General features: G+C 49.7%; 2 protein-coding genes across 3 annotated transcripts; one reads left to right on the top strand and one right to left on the bottom strand.

The window, feature by feature from the left end:
• Positions 1–513: 513 nt before the first annotated feature.
• Positions 514–8,250, top strand: CDIPT (CDP-diacylglycerol--inositol 3-phosphatidyltransferase). Of its 2 annotated transcripts, XM_058823076.1 has the most exons (6): positions 514–567; positions 1,768–1,902; positions 3,756–3,909; positions 5,046–5,127; positions 6,051–6,132; positions 7,637–8,250. In XM_058823076.1, the coding sequence occupies exons 1-6, from the start codon at positions 516–518 to the stop codon at positions 7,789–7,791; spliced, it is 660 nt and encodes a 219-aa protein (XP_058679059.1). In that variant the 5' UTR covers positions 514–515; the 3' UTR covers positions 7,792–8,250. The 2 variants fall into 2 exon arrangements, with proteins under 2 accessions (XP_058679059.1, XP_058679060.1); XM_058823077.1 differs by lacking the exon at positions 514–567 and having other exon boundaries at positions 1,770–1,902; positions 3,698–3,909.
• A 463-nt stretch (positions 8,251–8,713) lies between these two features.
• MYL11 (myosin light chain 11) lies at positions 8,714–17,996 on the bottom strand. Its single transcript, XM_058823078.1, has 7 exons — positions 17,927–17,996; positions 15,787–15,880; positions 14,597–14,672; positions 13,700–13,804; positions 12,400–12,478; positions 11,714–11,762; positions 8,714–9,715 (listed from the first exon to the last, which is right to left on the bottom strand). The coding sequence occupies exons 2-7, from the start codon at positions 15,820–15,822 to the stop codon at positions 9,611–9,613; spliced, it is 450 nt and encodes a 149-aa protein (XP_058679061.1). The 5' UTR covers positions 15,823–15,880; positions 17,927–17,996; the 3' UTR covers positions 8,714–9,610.
• Between the last annotated feature and the right edge of the window lie 3,186 nt (positions 17,997–21,182).

Raw genomic sequence — 21,182 nt, 5'->3', positions numbered from 1 at the left:
GTTAATAATTAATAATTCCCATCCCATAATTACCGCGCTAATAACGCGGCACTTCCGGGTTGCCATGGCAACGTGAGGGGGCGTGGTCCAATGCGGAAGCGCGGCTAGGTTGGGATGCGGCGCTGATTGGCTAAGGCGTTGCTAAGAGCGCTCTGATTGGTTACAGCGTTGCCAGGCGGGCTCTGATCTGTTGCAGCGTTGTTAGGCGGGGTCTGATTGGTTACGGCGTTGCTTCGCGTGCGCTGATTGGTGGAGGCGTTTTAGGGGGGGCTCTAGTGTACGCGGCTACGCTAGGCGAGCTCTGATTGGCTGAGGTGTTTATTGGAGTGCTGTGATTGGCGCAGGCGCGTTCAGCCGTGCTCTGATTGGCTGCGACTCCTGCGTTCCTTCCGCTTCCGGCACCACGTGACCCGCGGCGCTCTTAAAGGGGCCGCGCCGCGCCCGGGGATTTTTTTGGGGGGGATTTTTGGGGGAATTTTGGGGATTTTGGGGAATTTTGGGGGGTCCCGGGGCCAATGGGGGGGGAGGACGTGAGGAGCGTGTTCCTGTTCGTGCCCAACCTGATCGGTGAGCGCCAAACTGGGATAAACTGGGAGGGAAATGGGGGGGGGGGGGGGGATTGTGAGGGACTGGGGTCAACTGGGTTATACTGGGAGGGACTGGGAGGGACTGGGGTGAACTGGGTTATACTGGGAGGGACTGGGAAGGGTTTGGGGGGGATTGGGATGGACTGGGTTAAACTGGGAGGGGTTTTGGGGGGAACTGGGTTATACTGGGACAAACTGGGAGGGGATTGAGGGGGATTTGGGGTCACTGGGAGGGACTGGGATAAACTGGGAGTGGACTGGGGTGGACTGGGAGGGGTTTGGGGGTGACTGGGTTATACTGGGAGGGCACTGGGATAAACTGGGAGGGGACTGGGAGGGAACTGGGTTATACTGGGATGGACTGGGAGGGGTTTGGGGGGAAACTGGGTTATACTGGGACAAACTGGGAGGGGATTGAGGGGGATTTGGGGTGACTGGGAGGGACTGGGATAAACTGGGAGGGGACTGGGGTGGACTGGGAGGGAACTGGGTTATACTGGGATGGACTGGGAGGGGTCTGAGGGGGATTTGAGGGAACTGGGATGGACTGGGAGAGAACTCGGGGACACTGGTTTATACTGGGATGGACTGGGAGGGGTTTTGGGGGGAACTGGTTTATACTGGGATGGGTTTTGGGGGTACTGGTTTATACTGGGATGGACTGGGATGGACTGGGAGAGAACTCGGGGTTACTGGTTTATACTGGGATGGACTGGGAGGGGATTGGGGCGTTCCCAGTGGGGCTGTACTGGGAGTGTTACTGGTTTATACTGGTTTACGCCCACCCATACCGGTTTATACTGGTTTATACTGGTTTATACTGGTTTATATTGCTCCATACTGGTTTATACTGGTTTATACTGGTCATCCTTCTCACTCTGTGCCAACCAGGGACCCGTTTTGGTGCCATCTGGGGACATTTTGGTGCCCAAAACCGGACTTATACTGGTCCATACTGGTCCATGCTGGTCCATACTGGTTTATACTGGTTTATACTGGTCCATACTGGTTTATACTGGTCCATACTGGTCATCCACTGAACCTCCATCACTCAGGGACCCATTTTGGTGCCATTTTGGTGCCCGAAATTGGAGTTATACTGGTTAACACTGCTCCATACTGGTCCATACTGGTTTATACTGGTCCATACTGGTTTTTACTGGTTTTTACTGGTTTTTAGGGTACGCCCGCATCCTGCTGGCCGCCGTCTCCTTCTGGCTGATGCCGACCCGGCCGGGCCCCGCGGCCGCCTGCTACGGCCTGGCCGGACTGCTGGACGCCGTGGACGGACACGCGGCCAGAGTGCTCGGACAGGGTACTGGTTATACTGGTTTATACTGGTTTATACTGGTTTGTACTGGTTTGTGCTGGGATGGAGCACTGGGAGCACTGGTTTGTACTGGTTTGTACTGGGAGGGCTCCTGGCCGGACTGCTGGACGCCGTGGACGGACACGCGGCCAGAATGCTTGGACAGGGTACTGGGTTATACTGGTTTATACTGGTTTGTACTGGTTTGTGCTGGGATGGAGCACTGGGAGCACTGGTTTGTACTGGGTTATACTGGTTTGTACTGGTTATAGTGGGCTATACTGGTTTATACTGGTTTGTACTGGTTTGTGCTGGGATGGAGCACTGGGAGCACTGGTTTGTACTGGTTTGTACTGGGATGGAGCATTGGGGGCACTGGTTTGTACTGGTTTATACTGGTTTATACTGGTTTGTACTGGGATGGAGCACTGGGAGCACTGGTTTGTACTGGGTTATACTGGTTTGTACTGGTTATAGTGGGCTATACTGGTTTATACTGGTTTGTACTGGGATGGGGCATTGGGGGCACTGGGTTATACCGGTTTATACTGGTTTGTACTGGTTATAGTGGGCTATACTGGTTTATACTGGTTTGTACTGGTTTGTGCTGGGATGGAGCACTGGGAGCACTGGTTTGTACTGGTTTGTACTGGGAGGGCTCCTGGCCGGACTGCTGGACGCCGTGGACGGACACGCGGCCAGAATGCTTGGACAGGGTACTGGGTTATACTGGTTTATACTGGTTTGTACTGGTTTGTGCTGGGATGGAGCACTGGGAGCACTGGTTTGTACTGGGTTATACTGGTTTGTACTGGTTATAGTGGGCTATACTGGTTTATACTGGTTTGTACTGGTTTGTGCTGGGATGGAGCACTGGGAGCACTGGTTTGTACTGGTTTGTACTGGGATGGAGCATTGGGGGCACTGGTTTGTACTGGTTTATACTGGTTTATACTGGTTTGTACTGGGATGGAGCACTGGGAGCACTGGTTTGTACTGGGTTATACTGGTTTGTACTGGTTATAGTGGGCTATACTGGTTTATACTGGTTTGTACTGGGATGGGGCATTGGGGGCACTGGGTTATACCGGTTTATACTGGTTTGTATTGGTTATAGTGGGCTATACTGGTTTGTACTGGTTTGTACTGGGACAGGGGACTGGGTTATACTGGTTTATACTGGGTTATACTGGTTTATACTGGTTTGTGCTGGTTGTACTGGTTTTTACTGGGTTATACTGGGAGCGGGTCGGGACAAACTGGGATGAACTGGGCGGGTGAAAAGGGGATGGGGAAGGGCCCAAAATGGCGGCGGTGGGCGTGGTTTGGTAACTGGGGGCGTGGTTTAAAATCTGGGGGCGTGGCTTGGGAATTTGTGGGCGTGGCCGGAGGTGAGTGATGTGATGGGGGCGTGGTTTGTGTAGATGACGCCATGCGTCCTTGTTTAGCTATGATGTCATTGTGGGCGTGGTTTATGCTGAAATATTTCAGTGGGGTGTGGTCTAAATGGGTGCGTCCATTAAGCCACGCCCCCTCCGCCATATTGGATTCTCCTTTCCTCCTTTTCCCTCCAAACTTTGGCTTTTTTTTACCTCAAATTTTGAACTTTTTCCCCCCGAATTTTGACATTTTCTCCCCAGAATTTCGACTTTTTGCCCCCAAACTTCGAGCTCCCATTTGGCCACGCCCCCACCGCCATCTTGGATTCCCCTTTTGTGGCTTTTCCCCCTCAGAATTTTGACATTTCACCTCCAGAATTTCCGACTTTTTTCGCCGATTTTCGGCTTTTCTCGCCCCAAAGCTGCTCCGTGCTGGTCCGTACTGGTTTGTACTGGTTTGTACTGGTTTGTGCCCCCCAGGCTCGCGGCTGGGGGCCATGTTGGACATGCTGACGGACAGGCTGAGCTCCCTGTGCCTGCTGCTCAACCTGGCGCTGCTCTACCCGCAGTGGGCGGGGCTCTTCCAGCTCAGCATGGCGCTCGACGTCGCCAGCCATTGGCTGCACATGCACTGGTGGGCGGGGCCTCGAGGGGAAAAAAATGGGGGGAAAAAATGTGGGAAATTGGGAGGAAATGGGGGTTTGGGGGCGTGGTTTATTGGGAGGGGGGCGTGGCTTAAGTGTTAGGGGTGGGTCTTGTTGGGGCGTGGTCGGGAGGTGCAAAAATGGGGGAAAATAGGGGAAAATGGGGATGAAATTGGAGGGAAAATGGGAGTTGGGGGTGTGGTTTAATGGGAGGGGGCGTGGCTTATGGGGTGGGGTCAGGGTGGGGCTGGGAGGGAAAAAATTGGGGGGAAAATGGGAAAAAAAAAGGGAAAATGGTGGAAAATGGGGAAGAAATTGAGGGGGAAATGGGGGTTGGGGGCGTGGCTTTAGTGGGAGTGGGCGTGGCTTGAATGTGAAGGGGTGGGGCTTAAGTGGGTGTGGTCTGGCTTGGGTCAGGCGGGGAAAAATGGGGAAAAAAGGGGAAAATTGGGAAAATGGAGAAGAAATTGGGAAATGGGGAGTTGGGGGCGTGGTTTAAATTGGAAGGGGGCGTGGTTTATGTGGGTGAGGTTAACTGGGATCGACCCCGGGTGTGGCCACTAGGCCATATACGGAATTGTGGGCGTGGCCGCAATTTAATTTATCGCAATATGGCGGCTGCACTCCGTATATGGCAGTGTGGGCGTGGCCTCTTTCACATATCACAATATGGCAGCCACACTCCATATTTGTCAATGTGGGCGTGGCCTCTGCTCCATATTGCGTAATATGGGGGGGTTGCACTCCATATATGGCAATGTGGGTGTGGCCTCTTTCACATATCACAATATGGCAGCCACGCTCCATATTTGTCAGTGTGGGCGTGGCCTATGTTCCATATATGGCAATGCGGTTTATTCCACTCCGTATATGGCACTGTGGGCGTGGCCTCTGCTCCATATTCCGTAATATGGGGGGGGAGTTTGCACTCCATATATGGCAATGTGGGCGTGGCCTCGCCTTCACTTATGCTAATGTGGGTTTATTTCCATATTTTTCAATGCGGGCGTGGTCACCGCTCCATATATGGCGGCGTTGTTTATCGCCACGCCGTTTATGGCTATGTGGGCGTGTCCGTTGTCTGACCACGCCCCCTTCTTTTTTTTTTTTTTTTTCTTTTTTTTAGCTCCACCCTCCAGGGGGCGTCGTCGCACAAGAGCGTGGGGGGGGAGGGGCACCCCCTGCTGAGGCGCTACTACCAGAGCAGGGTGAGACTGGGATAAACTGGTTTGTACTGGGAGGGACTGGGAGGGGTTAACGGGGGACTGGTTTATACTGGGATGGACTGGGAGGGGATTTGGAACAAACTGGGATGGACTGGGATGGACTGGGAGGGGTTAACGGGGAACTGGGAGGGACTGGTTTGTACTGGGAGGGGTTAATGGGGGACTGGGAGGGACTGGTTTGTACTGGTTTGTACTGGGAGGGGTTAACGGGGGACTGGTTTATACTGGGATGGACTGGGAGGGGATTTGGAACAAACTGGGATGGACTGGGAGGGGTTAATGGGGGGCTAGATTGTACTGGTTTGTACTGGTTTGTACTGGGAGGGGTTAAAGGTGAACTGGTTTATACTGGGGGTGACTGGGAGGGGATTTGGAACAAACTGGGATGGACTGGGTTGGACTGGGAGGGGTTAATGGGGGACTGGTTTATACTGGGATGGACTGGGAGGGACTGGGATGGGTTAATGGTGAACTGGTTTATACTGGGGGGCACTGGGAGGGGATTTGGAACAAACTGGGATGGACTGGGATGGACTGGGAGGGGTTAATGGGGGGCTAGATTGTACTGGTTTGTACTGGTTTGTACTGGGAAGGGGTTGGGATCAAACTGGGAGGGAATGGTTTATACTGGGAGGGGTTCGAGATGAAACTGGGAATAAAACTGGGATGAACTGGGAGGGACTGGGAGTGAACTGGGATGAACTGGTTTATACTGGGAGAGAACTGGGACAAACTGGGATGAACTGGGATGAGCTTGGTTATACTGGGATGAACTGGTTTAAACTGGGAAGGGTTAAAGACAGAACTGGGAATAAAACGGGGCCAAAACTGGGAATGGGCGTGTCCCTACCCAAAATAACCCCGCCTCTTTTTTGGGCCACGCCCCTTTTGGCCACACCCCCCAGCCCCTCCTCTTCCTCCTGTGCGCCGGAAATGAGGGATTCCATTGCTGCCTGTACCTGCTGTACTGGGGAGAGGGCCCAAAACGTGAGTTGTACTGGTTTGGACTGGTTTATACTGGTTTGGACTGGTTTGTGCCGGTTTATACTGGTTTATACTGGTTTGTACTGGTTTGTACTGGTTTGTATTGGTTTGTACTGGTTTGTACTGGTGTATTTTGTGTTTAAGGGATTTATTCAAAATGGCGGCCTGTACTAGAGTTCACAAGATGGCCGCCCAAAATGGCCGCCCAAGATGGCGCCCGATTGTAGGAAACCATTGGTGCATGCTGGTGTATACTGGTTTGAACTGGTTTGAACTGGTTTGGACTGGTTTATACTGGTTTATACTGGTTTATACTGGTTTATACTGGTTTATACTGGTTTATACTGGTTTGTACTGGTTTGGACTGGTTTATACTGGTTTGGACTGGTTTATACTGGTTTGGACTGGTTTATACTGGTTTATACTGGTTTATACTGGTTTGCACTGGTTTATACTGGTTTGCACTGGTTTATACTGGTTTAATTGATTCAAAACCGCTTAAACTGGTTCTAACTGGTTTCAGGCTGGTTTTAATTGTTTTTTTTTACCAATTTTTCTGTTGGTTTTTTTTTTTTTTTTTTTTTTAATTCATACTGGTCCGTACTGGTTTATACTGGTCCGTACTGGTTTATACTGGTTCTAACTGCTCCTTGCAGAGTTTAACTGGTTTCTAAACTGGTTTTAACCGGTTTTGAGCTCGTTTTAACTGGGTTTTTTTACTGTTTTTCCTGGGGTTTTTGCCGTATTTTCTAGGTTTTCAGATTTGTGCTGGTCTGTACTGGTTTGTACTGGTTTATACTGGTTCTAACTGGTTTGTAGCGGTTCTTAATTGGTTTCAAACCGGGTTTAACTGGTTCTTAACTGGTTTTTAACCAGTTTTAACTGTTTTTTTTTTTTTACCGTTTTCCCGGGGGGTTTTTCTAGGATTTTCGATTTGTACTGGTCCGTACTGGTTTGTACTGGTTTGTACTGGTTCTAACTGGATCTTACTGGTCCTTAATTGGTTTTGACCAGTTTTAAACCAGTTTTAACTGTTCTTTACCGGTTTTTTAACCGTTTTTTCCAGTTTTTTGGGGGTTTTTTTTGACTGCTGCTGGTTTGTACTGCTCCGTACTGGTTTGTACTGGTTTGTACTGGTTCTAACTGGATCTTACTGGTCCTTAATTGGTTTTGACCAGTTTTAAACCATTTTTAACTGTTCTTTACCGGTTTTTTAACCGTTTTTTTCCGGTTTTTTGGGGTTTTTTTTAACTGCTGCTGGTTTGTACTGCTCCATACTGGTTTGTACTGGTTTGTGCTGGTTCTAACTGGATCTTACTGGTCCTTAATTGGTCTTGACTGGTTTTAAACCATTTTTAACTGTTCTTTACCGGTTTTTTAACCGTTTTTTTCAGGTTTTTTGGGGTTTTTTTTTAACTGCTGCTGGTTTGTACTGCTCCGTACTGGTTTGTACTGGTTTGTGCTGGTTTGTACTGGTTCTGACCGGTTTTTTTCTGGTTTCCCGCAGCGTTCCCGGGCTCGCCGGGGCTGTTCCGGCTCCTCCTGTGGCTCTCGGCCCCTTTGGCCGCCCTCAAATCCTTCCTGAACCTTCTGCAGCTGGGCGGGGCCCTGAGGGGCGTGGCCGCCCTGGACGCGGCCGAGCGGGCCCGGAAAGGCTCCTAAGCCCCGCCCCCAACTTCCGGCCCCGCCCCCACCCCCCTTCTGCCAAAGGGGGAGGGGCCAAACCACGCCCAGGCCCCACCCCCCACCCCCAAAAAAGCCCGTATGGGAAAAAAACCGGGGGCGTGGTCACATCAAAGCTCCGCCCACAAGGGAATAAAGAATGTTTGGCCCCGCCCCCTTTTTGGTGTGATTTGTGAGGGCGAAGAAAGGGGGCGTGGTCACCACCAAGCTCCGCCCACAATGGAATAAAGAATGTTTGGCCCCGCCCCCTTTTTGGGTGTGATTTGTGAGGGCGAAGAAAGGGGGCGTGGTCGCCACCAAGCTCCGCCCCCTCAATGTGGAATGAATATTGTTTGGCCCCGCCCCCTTTTTGGGTGTGGTTTGTGAGGGAGGTGTGGGGGGAGGGGCGTGGTCACCACCAAGCTCCGCCCTCACAATGTGGAATAAAGAGGATTTGGCCCCGCCCCCTTTTTGTGTTACTGGGGCGTGGAAAGGGGGCGTGGTCACCACAAATCTCCGCCCACAATGTGGAATAAAGCGGTTTTGGCCACGCCCCCTTTTGGGGTGTGGTTTGTGCGTGGGAGGGGCAGTGGAAGGGGGCGTGGTCACCACCAATCTCCGCCCACCATGTGGAATAAAGCGGGTTTGGCCACGCCCCCTTTTGCGGTGTGGTTTGTGAGGGGGGGAGGGGCGGGGAAAGGGGGGGGAGGGGCAGTGTCCCAAATTCCGCCCAAAACCCCCCCAAAAACCCCCAAAATTCCAACCAAAAATGAAAATTTCATCCCAAAACCCCAAAATTTCGTCCCAAAAAAATCCCCAAAATTTGCGACCAAAAACCCCAAACTCCGCCCGAAAATCCCCAAAATTCCATCCCCAAAATTCCATCCCCAAACCCCAAAATTACAACAAAAGAACCCCAAAATTCCAATTGAAAACCTCAAAAATCGCCCCCAAATTCCCCCGGAAAATCCTCAAATTCCCAGATTTTTTGGGGGAGAATTCCTAATTTTTTTGAGTTTTATTCCTGAATTTTTTTGAGATAATTCCAGGGTATTTTGAGGTAAATTCCCAGATTTTTTTGGCATAATCCCTAAATTTTTTGAGTTTTATTCCTGAATTTTTTTGAGATAATTCCAGGGTATTTTGAGGTAAACTCTCAGATTTTTGGGGGATAATTCCTGAATTTTTTGAGTTTTATTCCTGAATTTTTTTGAGATAATTCCAGGGTATTTTGAGGTAAACTCTCAGATTTTTGGGGGATAATTCCTGAATTTTTTGAGCTTTATTCCTGAATTTTTTTTTAGATAATTCCAGGGTATTTTGAGGTAAATTCCCAAATTTTTTGGGGAAAATTCTTGAATTTTTTGAGTTTTATTCCTGATTTTTTTTGAGATAATTGCAGGGCGTTTTGAGGTAAATTCCCAAATTTTTTGGGGATAATTCTTGAATTTTTTGAGCTTTATTCCTGAAATTTTTTTTGAGATAATTCCAGGGTGTTTTGAGGTAAATTCCCAAACTTTTTGGGGATAATCCTTGAATTTTTCAAGCTTTATTCCTGATTTTTTTTTTATTTAATTCCAGGGTGTTTTGAGGTAAATTCCTGAATATTTTTGGGGGCTAATTTTTGAATTTTTTGAGCTTTAATAATGAATTTTTTTGGAGATAATTCCAGAGTATTTTGAGGTAAACTCCCAGATTTTTTGGGGATAATTCCTGAATTTTTCAAGCTTTATTAATGAATTTTTTGAGATAATTCCAGGGCGTTTCGGGGTAAATTCCTGAATATTTTTCGGGCTGAATTTGGTGGATTTTGGGGTCCCTACTCGCCCTCCTTGTCCTCGCCGTGGGTGATGACGTAACAAATGTTCTTGTAATCCACGTTCCCCGCCACGTCCGGCGGAAACGCCGCCCACATGTTCTTGATCTAAAACACAAAAATCGGCAATTTGGGAAATTTGGGAATTTTGGGAATTTTTTGGCGATTTTTTGGTGATTTTTTGGTGATTTTTTGGCGATTTTTTGGTGATTTTTAGGCAATTTTTGGGGATTTTTTGGCGATTTTTTGGTGATTTTTTGGCGATTTTTGGGCCATTTTTAGGCGATTTTTGGGGAATTTCAGGTGGAAAATTGGGATTTTTTTTTCTCAATTCTGGGCTGAATATTGAAATGTTGGGAGGAGATTTTGGAATTTTGGGGGGAAAATTTGGGGGGAATTTTGGGGATTTTTGGGAATTCTGGAGGGGGTTTTGGGTGTAGTTTTGGGGGTTTTGGAGGGAAATTGGGGCAAATTTGGGGGGAGTTTTGGAAGTTTTGGGGGAAAATTTGAATTTTGGGATGGGAATGCTGGAGGGAAATCCGGGCAAATTTTGGGGGAAATTTAGGAATTTTCTGGGGAAGTTTTGGGGGAAAATTTGAATTTTGGGATGGGAATTCTGGAGGGAAATCCGGGCAAATTTTGGGCAAAATTTAGGAATTTTTGGGGGAAGTTTAGGGGGAAATTTTGAATTTTGGGATGGGAATGCTGGAGGGAAATCCGGGCAAATTTTGGGTGAAATTTAGGAATTTTTTGGGGAAGTTTTGGGGGAAAATTTGAATTTTGGGATGTTTAATTGGGATTCATTGGGGTTTAAAGGGTCTAAAAGGGGAAATTTTTTTGGAGGGGTTTGGGGTCCCGCATGTTCTTGATCTGGAACGGAAAATTCCGGAACTTTGGGAAATTTGGGATTTTAGAGAAAATTTGGGAATTTATTTTGAATTTTTGGGGTGATTTTGGCTGATTTTGAGGTGATTTTTTTGGAGTGATTTTTGGGAATTTTTGGGCGATTTTTGGGGTGATTTTGGCTGATTTTGAGGTGATTTTTTGGGTGATTTTTGGGTGATTTTTGGAGTTTTTTTGGGCCAAGTTTTGGGCTGATTTAGGGGTGTTTGGGCTATTTTTGGGCTGATTTTGAGGTGATTTTGGGGCCGATTTTTGGGGTGATTTAGGGGTGTTTGGGTCACTGATTATGGGGCTGGCTTTTCCTATTTTTGGGCCAATTTTGGCTGATTTTGGGGTATTTTTGGGCTGACTTTGGCTATTTTTGGGCTGATTTTTGGGGCGATTTTGGGCCGATCTTGGCTGATTTTTAAGTGAATTTTGGGGCCCATTTAGGGGTTTTGGGGGGCAGATTTTGGCCATTTTGGGGCCGATTTTTAGGCCAATTTTTGAGCTGATTTTGGCCCTTTTTGGGGCCGATTTTTGGGGCTGATTTTGGCCATTTTTGGGCCAATTTTGGGCCTTATTTTGGCCATTTTGGGGTCGATTTTGGGGCTGATTTTTGAGCTGATTTTGGCCATATTGGCGCCGATTTTTGGGCTGATTTTGGCCATTTTGGGACTGATTTTGGGCCTTATTTTGGCCATTTTTGGGCTGATTTTTGGGCTGATTTTGGCCCTTTTTGGGGCCGATTTTTGGGCTGATTTTGGCCATTTTTGGGCCAATTTTGGGCCTTATTTTGGCCATTTTGGGGCCGATTTTGGGGCTGATTTTTGAGCTGATTTTGGCCATATTTGGGCCAATTTTTGGGCTGATTTTGGCCATATTTGGGCCGATTTTGGGCCTTATTTTGGCCATATTTGGGCCGATTTTGGGCCTTATTTTGGCCATTTTGGGGCCGATTTTGGGGCTGATTTTTGAGCTGATTTTGGCCCTTTTTTGGGGCCGATTTTTGGGCTGATTTTGGCCATATTTGGGCCAATTTTGGGCCTTATTTTGGCCATTTTGGGGCCGATTTTTGGGCCGATTTTGGCCTTTTTGGGCCGATTTTGGGCTGATTTTGGCCATATTTGGGCCGATTTTGGGCCTTATTTTGGCCATTTTGGGGCCGATTTTTGGGCCGATTTTGGCCCTTTTGGGGCCGATTTTGGGGATATTCGGTCTCACCTCCTCGGGGGTGAAGCGGTCGCACTGCGTCGTCAGCAGCTCCTCCAGGCTGGGGGAGGGGCACGGGGGGGGGGGGGGGAGGGGTCACACCAAAACATCCCTCAGACCCCTCCCCCAAATTGCCCCAAATTCCCCAAATTGCCCCAAATTCCCAAAATTTCCACCCCTCCCCCCCCCCCGAAATTCGGGGCTCCCCCTCCCCCACCCTCTTTAATTTTGGCTCCTCCCACCCCCCAAATTTGGGGTCGCCCCTCCCCCACCCCCGAATCTCAGCCCCTCCCCCACCGCACGGAATTTTAGCCCCGCCCCCCCATTTTGGCCCCTCCCCCATCCCCCAAATTTGAGGTTTCCCCTCCCCCGCGACCCCAATTTCAGCCCCTCCCCCCATCCCCCCCAAATTTTAGCCCCTCCCCCCAAATTTTGGCCCCTCCCCCCTCCCAATTTAAAGTTCCCCCACCCCGGTCTGACCACGCCCCTTTAGGCCCCGCCCACTCAGGCCCCGCCCCCCCCTTTAGCCCCGCCCCCACTCACAAGCTCTTTTTGATTGACCGGGGGGGAGGAGCCAATTAAACAAAGCCCTGCTTTGGCTCCTCCCCATTTCTCATTGGCTCCTCCCCTTTTGGGCTCCTCCCCATTTAGGCCACGCCCACTCTGGCCCCGCCCCCTTTAGCCCCGCCCCCACTCACAAGCTCTTTTTGATTGACCCTTTCCCGTCCGGGTCCAGCACCTTGAAGGCGCCCATGATGACGTCCTCGGGATCCGCCCCTAAAGGGGCGTGGCCAAAGGAAAAGGGGCGTGGTCAGTGCCCCGGGGGGCGTGGCCATAGGGGAAAAGGGGGAGGGGCTTGGGGAGCCACCCCCAGTGGCGCCAGGGGGGATTTTGGGGGGAATTTGGGGAGTTTTGGGGTGAAATTTGGGGATTTCGGGGTGAATTTTGGGGCATTTTTGTGGTGAATTTTGGGACATTTTGGGTACTTTAGGGTGATTTTTGTGGCATTTTTGGGGTGAATTTTGGGGCATTTTTGTGGTGAATTTTGGGAAATTTTGGGGTGAATTTTGGGCACTTTAGGATGATTTTAGGGGCATTTTTGGGGTGAATTTTGGGGCATTTTGGGTTGAATTTTGGGCACTTCAGGATGATTTTTGGGGCATTTTTGGGGTGAATTTTGGGGCATTTTTGGGTTGTTTTGTGTTACTTTGGGGTTGTTTTGGATTATTTTGAGTTGAATTTGGGACATTTTTGGGGTGAATTTTCCAGATTTTGGAGTTTTTTGGGGTCCTCACCCTTGAGTTTCTCCCCGAACATGGTGAGGAACACGGTGAAGTTGATCGGGGTTATTTTGGGTGGAATTTGGGTTATTTTGGGTGGAATTTGGGTTATTTTGGGTTATTTTGGGTTATTTTAGATGGGATTTTCGCTATTTGGGATATTTTGGGGTGAATTTTCCAGATTTTGGGGTTTTTTGGGGTCCTCACCCTTGAGTTTCTCCCCGAACATGGTGAGGAACACGGTGAGGTTGATTTGGGTTATTTTGGGTTATTTTAGATGGGATTTTCGCTATTTGGGGTATTTTGGGGTGAATTTTCCAGATTTTGGGGTTTTTTGGGGTCCTCACCCTTGAGTTTCTCCCCGAACATGGTGAGGAACACGGTGGAGTTGGTTTGGGTTATTTTGGGTTATTTTGGGTTATTTTGGATGGAATTTTGGCTATTTTGGGTTATTTCGGATGGGATTTTCGCTATTTGGGATATTTTGGGGTGAATTTTCCAGATTTTGGGTTTTTTGGGTCCATCACCCTTGAGTTTCTCCCCGAACATGGTGAGGAACACGGTGAAGTTGATCGGGGTTATTTTGGGTGGAATTTGGGTTATTTTGGGTTATTTTGGATTATTTTGGGTTATTTTGGGTTATTTCGGATGGGATTTTCGCTATTTGGGATATTTTGGGGTGAATTTTCCAGATTTTGGGGTTTTTTGGGGTCCTCACCCTTGAGTTTCTCCCCGAACATGGTGAGGAACACGGTGAAGTTGATCGGCCCCGAGGCCTCTTTGATCATCGCGTCCAGCTCCTCGTTCTTCACGTTCAGCCGCCCTGGGAGGAAGGGGCGGGGCCACGTCGGGACACGCCCACACCAGCCACGCCCTCGCAAACCCCGCCCACAGCAATCGAACCCCGCCCCTTTTGCTTACAAAGCTCGGCCGCGCCCGTTTCAGGCAGACCACGCCTCTCTAAGCCACGCCCACTTTGCTTAAATACCAAAGCCACGCCCCTTCATTTGCGCCACTCTGATTTTTTGCCCAATTAGGCCCCTCCCACTCTCATGAAGCCCCTCCCATTCTAATTTTACCCCGTTCAGCCCCACCCCTTTATTAACTCCCTCTAAGCCCCTCCCATGCTCTTTAAGCCCCTCCCCTTCTTTAGGCCCCTCCCCTTCCATTAAACCTCTTCCCTTTAAGCCCCTCCCCTTCCCTTTAAGCCCCTCCTCTTCCCTTTAAGCCCCTCCTCTTCCCTTTAAGCCCCTCCCCTTCCCTTTAAGCCCCTCCCCTTCCCTTCCTATCCCTTCCCCTTCCGTTTCATCCCCTCCCATTTCCTTTAAGCCCCGCCCCTTCTATGTAAGCCCCTCCCCTTTCCCTTTAAACCCCTCCCCCTTCCATTAACCCTTCTATTTAAGCCCCTCCCCTTTAAGCTCCGCCCCTTTTCTTCAAGCCCCTCCCCTTCCCTCCAACCCCTTAATCTTCGCCCCTCCATTGAAGCCCCGCCCCCTTTCCCCCAAAAACCCCGCCCCCATTTTCATTCCTGCCCCACCCGCACCCAGACCACGCCCCCCCAGAGCTGGCCACGCCCCCCGGCTGTGACCACGCCCCCTCTCCAGGCCCCACCCACCCATGGCGGCGAAGGTCTCGCGCAGATCGTCCTTATCGATGATCCCGTCGCGGTTCTGATCGATCACCGTGAACGCCTGGGGGCGGGGCGGGGCAAAATGGGGGCGGGGCGTCATGGGGGAGGGGCGTCGTGGCCACGCCCACCCGAGAAATGCCCGCCCCCCCAAAAAAATCCGGGTAAAAAACGGGAAAAATTTGGGGATTTTGGGGCGTTTTTAAAAAGCGGAGGCTCCTCCCGCTTGCTATAAGCTCCGCCCACAATTCTTCAAGCTCCTCCCCTTTTCTTAAAGCTCATCCCCTTTTCCTCAAGCTCCTCCCCCTATCTAGCCCCACCCCCTTTTAGCCCCGCCCCTTTCCCCATTTTTGGCCATTTCTGCCCCATTTTTTGCCCTAAAACCGCCGCGATTTTTGCCCCTCCCACCAATTTAGCCCCTCCCCCTTTGTAGCCCCTCCCCACCTTTCTAAGCCCCTCCCACTTATTTAGCCCCACCCCTTTCACCAATTTTGGCCATTTCTCCCCCATTTTTTCCCCTAAATCCACCGCGGTTTTTGCCCCTCCCACCAATTTAGCCCCTCCCCCTTTTTAGCCCCTCTCCACCTCTCTAAGCCCCTCCCCTTTATTTAGCCCCGCCCCTTTTCCCATTTTTGGCCATTTCTCCCCCATTTTTTGCCCTAAATCCACCGCAATTTTTGCCCCTCCCACCAATTTAGCCCCTCCCCCTTTTTACCTCCTCACCACTTCTCTAAGCTCCACCCCCCCCTTATTTAGCCCCGCCCCTTTTACCATTTTTGGCCATTTCTCCCCCATTTTTTGCCCTAAAACCACCGCGGTTTTTGCCCCTCCCACCAATTTAGCCCCTCCCCCTTTGTAGCCCCTCTCCACCTCTCTAAGCCCCTCCCCTTTATTTAGCCCCGCCCCTTTTCCCATTTTTGGCCATTTCTCCCCCATTTTTTGCCCTAAATCCACCGCAATTTTTGCCCCTCCCACCAATTTAGCCCCTCCCCCTTTTTACCTCCTCACCACTTCTCTAAGCTCCACCCCCCCTTATTTAGCCCCGCCCCTTTTACCATTTTTGGCCATTTCTCCCCCATTTTTTGCCCTAAAACCACCGCGATTTTTGCCCCTCCCCCCACTTTAGCCCCTCCCCCACCTTTCCAAGCCCCTCCCCCACCCTTCGGCCCCTCCCCCACCTCCTTGAACTCCTGGATCTGGGTCTGGTCGAACATGGAGAAGACGTTGGAGCTGCCCTCGGCGCCCCGCGCGGCGCTTCGCCTTCTTGGGGGCCTGGAAATGGGGCAAAAATCCCAAATTTTGGGGCTTTGGGGGAATTTTGGGGTTTTGGGGATTTTTTGGGATTTTTGGGGAATTTTTTGGGGCGGTTTTGGGGATTTTTTGGGGGGGTTTGAGGGATTTTAAAGGGAATTTTTGAGGATTTTGGGGGGAAATTTTTTGGGGAGGTTTTTGCCTTCTTGGGGGCCTGGATTGGGGAAAAATCCCGGATTTTTGGGGGTTTTGGGTTTTTTTTTTTAGGGTTTTGGGGATTTTTTGGAGATTTTTGGGGGGGATTTTAGGGCTTTAAAGTGGAAATTTGGGGGATTTTGGGGGAAATTTTGGGCATCACGGGGGGGGATTTCAGGAGGATTTTTTTTCGAGATTTTGGGGCTGTTTTGGGGTAAATTTTTGGGGTAAATTCCGGGGATTTCAGGGTAAATTCCGAGGATTTGGGGGTAAGTTTTGAGGGTAAATTCCAGGTTTTTTTGGGGGTAAATTTCGGGATTTTGGGGATAAATTTTAGGGTTGTTTTGGGGTAAATTTTAGGCTAAATTCTGGGGCTATTTTGGGGTAAATTCCGGGGATTTTTGGGGTGAATTCTGTGGATTTGGGGGTAAATTTTTGGGGTAATTTTGGGGTAGATTTTGGGGTAGATTCCCAGGGATTTGGGGTAAATTTTGGGGTAAATTTCAGGGCTATTTTGGGGTAAATTCCGAGGATATTTCGGGGTAAATTCTGGGGATTTTTGGGATAAATTTCAGGGCTATTTTGGGGTAAATTTACGGGGTAAATTCCGCGGATTTGGGGGTAAATTTCAGGGATTTGAGGGTAAATTCTGGGGATATTTTGGGGTAAATTTTTGGGGTAAATTCCAGGAATTTGGGGGTCCATTTCAGGGCTATTTTGAGGTAAAATCCAGGGATTTTTGGGGTAAATTTTAGGGTAAGTTTTAGGGTAAATGTTGGGGTAAATTCCAGGGGTTTATTGGAAAATTTTGGGGTAAATTCCGGGGGTTTAGGGGCAGATTTTGGGGTAAATTCCGGGGGATTTTGTGGATAAATTCTGGGGATTTTTGGAGGTAAATTCCGGGGATTTGGGGGTAAATTTGGGGTAAATTTTGGGGTAAATTTCAGGGTTATTGTGGGTGGATTTTGGGGTAAATTTCAGGGTTATTTTGGGGTAAATTCCGGGGTTTTCGGGGCAGATTTTGGGGTAAATTCCGGGGGTTGGGGGGTAAATGTTGGGGATAAATTTTAGGAATTTTGGGGTAAATTTCAGGGATTTCAGGGCTATCTTGGGGTAAATTTTGGGGTAAATTCCGGGCACTTTAGGGGTAAATTCTGGAGATTTTGGGGCAAATTTCAGGGGGTTTTGGGGGTAAATTTCAGGAATTTTTGGGGCAAATTTTGGGGATAAATTCCGGGGGTTTTGGGGTAAATTTTGGGGTAATTTTGGGGTAAATTTTGAGATAAATTTGGGGGAATTGGGGGTAAATTTTGGGGATAAATTCCGGGGGTTTTTGGGGTAAATTTTGGGGTAAATTCCGGGGGTTTTGGGACAATTTTGGGGTAATTTTGGGGTAAATTTTGAGATAAATTTGGGGGGTTTTGGGGTAAATTTTGGCGTAATTTTGGGGTAAATTTTGGGGATAAATTCCGGGGGTTTGGGGTTAAATGTTGGGGTAATTTTGGGTAAATTTTGGGGTAAATTCCGGGGGTTTTGGGGTAAATTTTGGGGATAAACTCCGGGGGTTTTGGGACAATTTTGGGGTAATTTTGGGGTAAATTTTGAGATAAATTTGGGGGATTTGGGGGTAAATTTTGGGGATAAATTCCGGGGGTTTTGAGGTAAATTTTGGGGTAATTTTGGGGTAAATTTTGGGGATAAATTCCGGGGGTTTGGGGTTAAATCTTGGGGTAATTTTGGGGTAAATTTTGGGGTAAATTTTGGGGATTTGGGGGTAAATTTTGGGGTAAATTCCGGGGGTTTTGGGGTAAATTTTGGGGTAATTTTGGGGTAAATTTTGGGGTGAATGCCGGGGTTTTTGGGGATCCTCACCATGGCCGCTCTCTCCTCTCTCGGTTCCCTCGGGGTCTCCCGGGGGGCTCCGGAGCCTCCGCGCGCCTTTTATGGCCCCCGGGGGGGGGGGGGGGGAGGGGGGGGAGGGGCGGCCCCTCCCCCACCCCGAACCCCTCCCCCCCTCCCCCCGGGCCCCTCCCCCACCCCCCCAGAGCGCCCCGGGGTTCCCTTAAAGGGGCAGAGGCCCAAAATAGAAACCGCCCCTCCCCCACCGCCGCCCCTCCCCCGCCGCGCACCTGCCGCTGCCCCTCCCCCACCCGGGCACGGGGGGGGAGGGGAACAGGGGGCGGCGAAAGCGGGGGGGGCAAACTGGGATGGACTGGGACCGAACTGGGGCCAAACCGGTCCAAACTGGTCCGAACTGGTTTGAACTGGTCCCAAACTGGGATCAAACTGGTCCGAACTGGTTTGAACTGGTCCCAAACTGGGATCAAACCGGTCCAAACTGGTTCAAATTGGGCTCAAATTGGTTCAAACTGGTCCAAACCGGTCCCAAACTGGGCCTAAACTGGTCCAAAACTGGTCCGAACTGGTTTGAACTGGTCCCAAACTGGGAACAAACCGGTCCAAACTGGTTCGAACTGGTCCAAATCGGGCTCAAATTGGTTCAAACTGGTTCAAACTGGTTTGAACTGGGCTCAAATTGATCCCAAACCGGTCCAAACTGGTTCAAACTGGTCCCAAACTGGTCCAAACTGGTTTGAACTGGTCCCAAACTGGTCCCAAACCGATCCAAACTGGTTCAAACTGGTCCCAAACTGGTTTAAACTGGGCCCAAACTGGGATCAAACTGGTTTGAACTGGTTTGAACTGGTTTGAACTGGTCCCAAACTGGGATCAAACTGGTCCAAACTGGTCCCAAACTGGGCCTAAACTGGTCCCAAACTGGTCCAAACTGGTTTGAACTGGTCCCAAACTGGGATCAAACCGGTCCAAACTGGTTCAAATTGGGCTCAAATTGGTTCAAACTGGTCCAAACCGGTCCCAAACTGGGCCCAAACTGGGATCAAACCGGTCCAAACCGGTTTGAACTGGGCCCAAATTGGTTCAAACTGGTCCAAACTGGTCCAAACTGGTTTGAACTGGGCCCAAACTGGTCCTAAACTGGTTCAAACTGGTCCGAACTGGTCCCAGATTGGTCCATGCTGGGCTGAACTGGTCTGAACTGGTCGAAATTGGTCTCAAACTGGTTTAAACTGGTTTAAACCAGGTCAAACTGGTCCAAACTGGGCTGAACTGGTCCAAACTGGTCCCAAGCTGGTTTAAACTGGTCTGAACTGGTCCAAACTGGTTTAAATTGGGCTCCAAGTGGTTCAAACCGGTCCAAACTGGGCCCAAACCGGTCTGAACTGGTTTGAACGGGTCCAAATTGGACTGAACCGGTCCAAAGCCGGCCCAAACCGGTCTGAACTGGTCCTAACTGGTTCAAACTGGGACAAACTGGTCCCAAAGGGTCCCAAACTGGTCTGAAGTGGGCCCAAACTGGGACGAACTGGTCCAAAGTTGGACCAAACGGGTCTGAACCGGTCTGAACCGGTCCAAAGTGGTCGAAACGGGCTCAGACTGGACTCAAACTGGTGCCGAACTGGGACAAACTGGTCTGAACCGGTTTAAACTGGTCTGAACTGGTCCGAACTGCTCAAAACCTGTTTAAACTGGTCCAAACTGGGACAAACTGGGCTCAAACTGGATTAAACTGGTCCAAACTGCTTTAAACTGGTACAAACTGGGACAAACTGGAACAAACTGGGACAAACTGGGCTCAAACTGGACTAAACTGGTCCAAACTGCTTTAAACTGGTCCAAACTGGTCCAAACTGGTCCAAACTGGTCCAAACTGGGACAAACTGGGCTCAAACTGGGCTCAAACTGGGCTCAAACTGGTTTAAACTGGTCCAAACTGGTCCAAACTGGGCTCAAACTGGATTAAACTGGTCCGAACTGCTTTAAACTGGGACAAACTGGGACAAACTGGGCTCAAACTGGTCCAAACTGGTCCAAACTGGTCCAAATTTGGCCCAAACGGCTCCGAAGCGGCGCCTTGGCCCCGCCCCCTTCCCCAGACCCCGCCCCTCAACCAATCAGCGCCGAGATCCCCGCCACCGTCGGCGCTTCAGCCAATCAGGAGCGAAAATTCGGTAGGAGGGCGGGGTTTGGCGGCTCCAGCCAATCAGCGCGAGGCGCGGGCGGGGTTCGGTGGGGGGGGAAGTCACGTGAGGGCGGCGCGGTCACGTGGCAGGGGCGCGGTCACGTGAGGGGCCCGGCTGAGGTACCGGCGGCGAAATTGGGGAAAAATCGGGAAAATTCGGGAAAAATCGGGAAAAATTTGGGAATTTTGGGGGAAATTCGGGAATTTTGGGGGAGTTTAAAGAAATCCGTGGGGGTTCGGGGCATTTTGGGGGGAATTCGGGCGGAATTTGGGGGTTCCGAGCGCGAGTTTTGGGATCCGGGGGGGGAAATTCGGGAATTTGGGGGAAAAGTTTGGGAATTTTTTGGGGGGAAATTCGGGAATTTTGGGGGATTTTTTGGGGGGAAATTCAGGAATTTGGGGGAAAAGTTTTGGGAAATTTTTTGGGGAAAATTCGGGAATTTGGGGGAAAAGTTTTGGGATTTTCTTTGAGGTAAATTCGGGAATTTTCGGGGATTTTTTTGGGGTAAATTCGGGAATTTGGGGAAAAGTTTTGGGAATTTTTTTGGGGGAAATTCGGGAATTTTGGGGAAAAGTTTTGGGAATTTTTTGGGGGAAATTCGGGAATTTGGGGGGAAAAGTTTTGGGAATTTCTTTGGGGGGAAATTCGGGAATTTGGGGGGAAAAGTTTTGGGAATTTTTTTGGGGGTAAATTCGGGAATTTTTGGGGATTTTTTTTGGGGTAAATTCGGGAATTTTGGGGGAAAAGTTTTGGGAATTTTTTTTGGGGAAATTCGGGAATTTTGGGGGAAAAGTTTTGGGAATTTTTTTGGGGTAAATTCGGGAATTTTGGGGGAAAAGTTTTGGGAATTTTTTGGGGGAAATTCGGGAATTTGGGGGAAAAGTTTTGGGATTTTCTTTGAGGTAAATTCGGGAATTTTCGGGGATTTTTTTTGGGGTAAATTCGGGAATTTGGGGAAAAGTTTTGGGAATTTTTTGGGGGAAATTCGGGAATTTGGGGGAAAAGTTTTGGGAATTTTTTGGGGTAAATTCGGGAATTTTGGGGGAAAAGTTTTGGGAATTTTTTGGGGGTAAATTCGGGAATTT

Source organism: Ammospiza caudacuta, chromosome 37 (genome assembly GCF_027887145.1).
Source record: "Ammospiza caudacuta isolate bAmmCau1 chromosome 37, bAmmCau1.pri, whole genome shotgun sequence".
NCBI lineage: Eukaryota > Metazoa > Chordata > Aves > Passeriformes > Passerellidae > Ammospiza > Ammospiza caudacuta.
The sequence above is the reverse complement of the archived record's forward strand: the minus strand, read 5'-3'. Positions and strand labels throughout refer to the sequence as shown.

Coding starts and splice junctions, on each gene's coding strand:
- CDIPT (XM_058823076.1), top strand. CDS start 516: ATGGGGGGGGAGGACGTGAGGAGCGTGTTCCTGTTCGTGCCCAACCTG. Junction 1,903..3,755: donor GGCCAGAGTGCTCGGACAGG/GTACTGGTTATA, acceptor TGTGCCCCCCAG/GCTCGCGGCTGGGGGCCATG. Junction 5,128..6,050: donor GGCGCTACTACCAGAGCAGG/GTGAGACTGGGA, acceptor CACACCCCCCAG/CCCCTCCTCTTCCTCCTGTG.
- MYL11 (XM_058823078.1), bottom strand. CDS start 15,822: ATGTTCGACCAGACCCAGATCCAGGAGTTCAAGGAG. Junction 13,805..14,596: donor CGAGACCTTCGCCGCCATGG/GTGGGTGGGGCC, acceptor CCTTCCTCCCAG/GGCGGCTGAACGTGAAGAAC. Junction 12,479..13,699: donor GTTCGGGGAGAAACTCAAGG/GTGAGGACCCCA, acceptor ACGCCCCTTTAG/GGGCGGATCCCGAGGACGTC.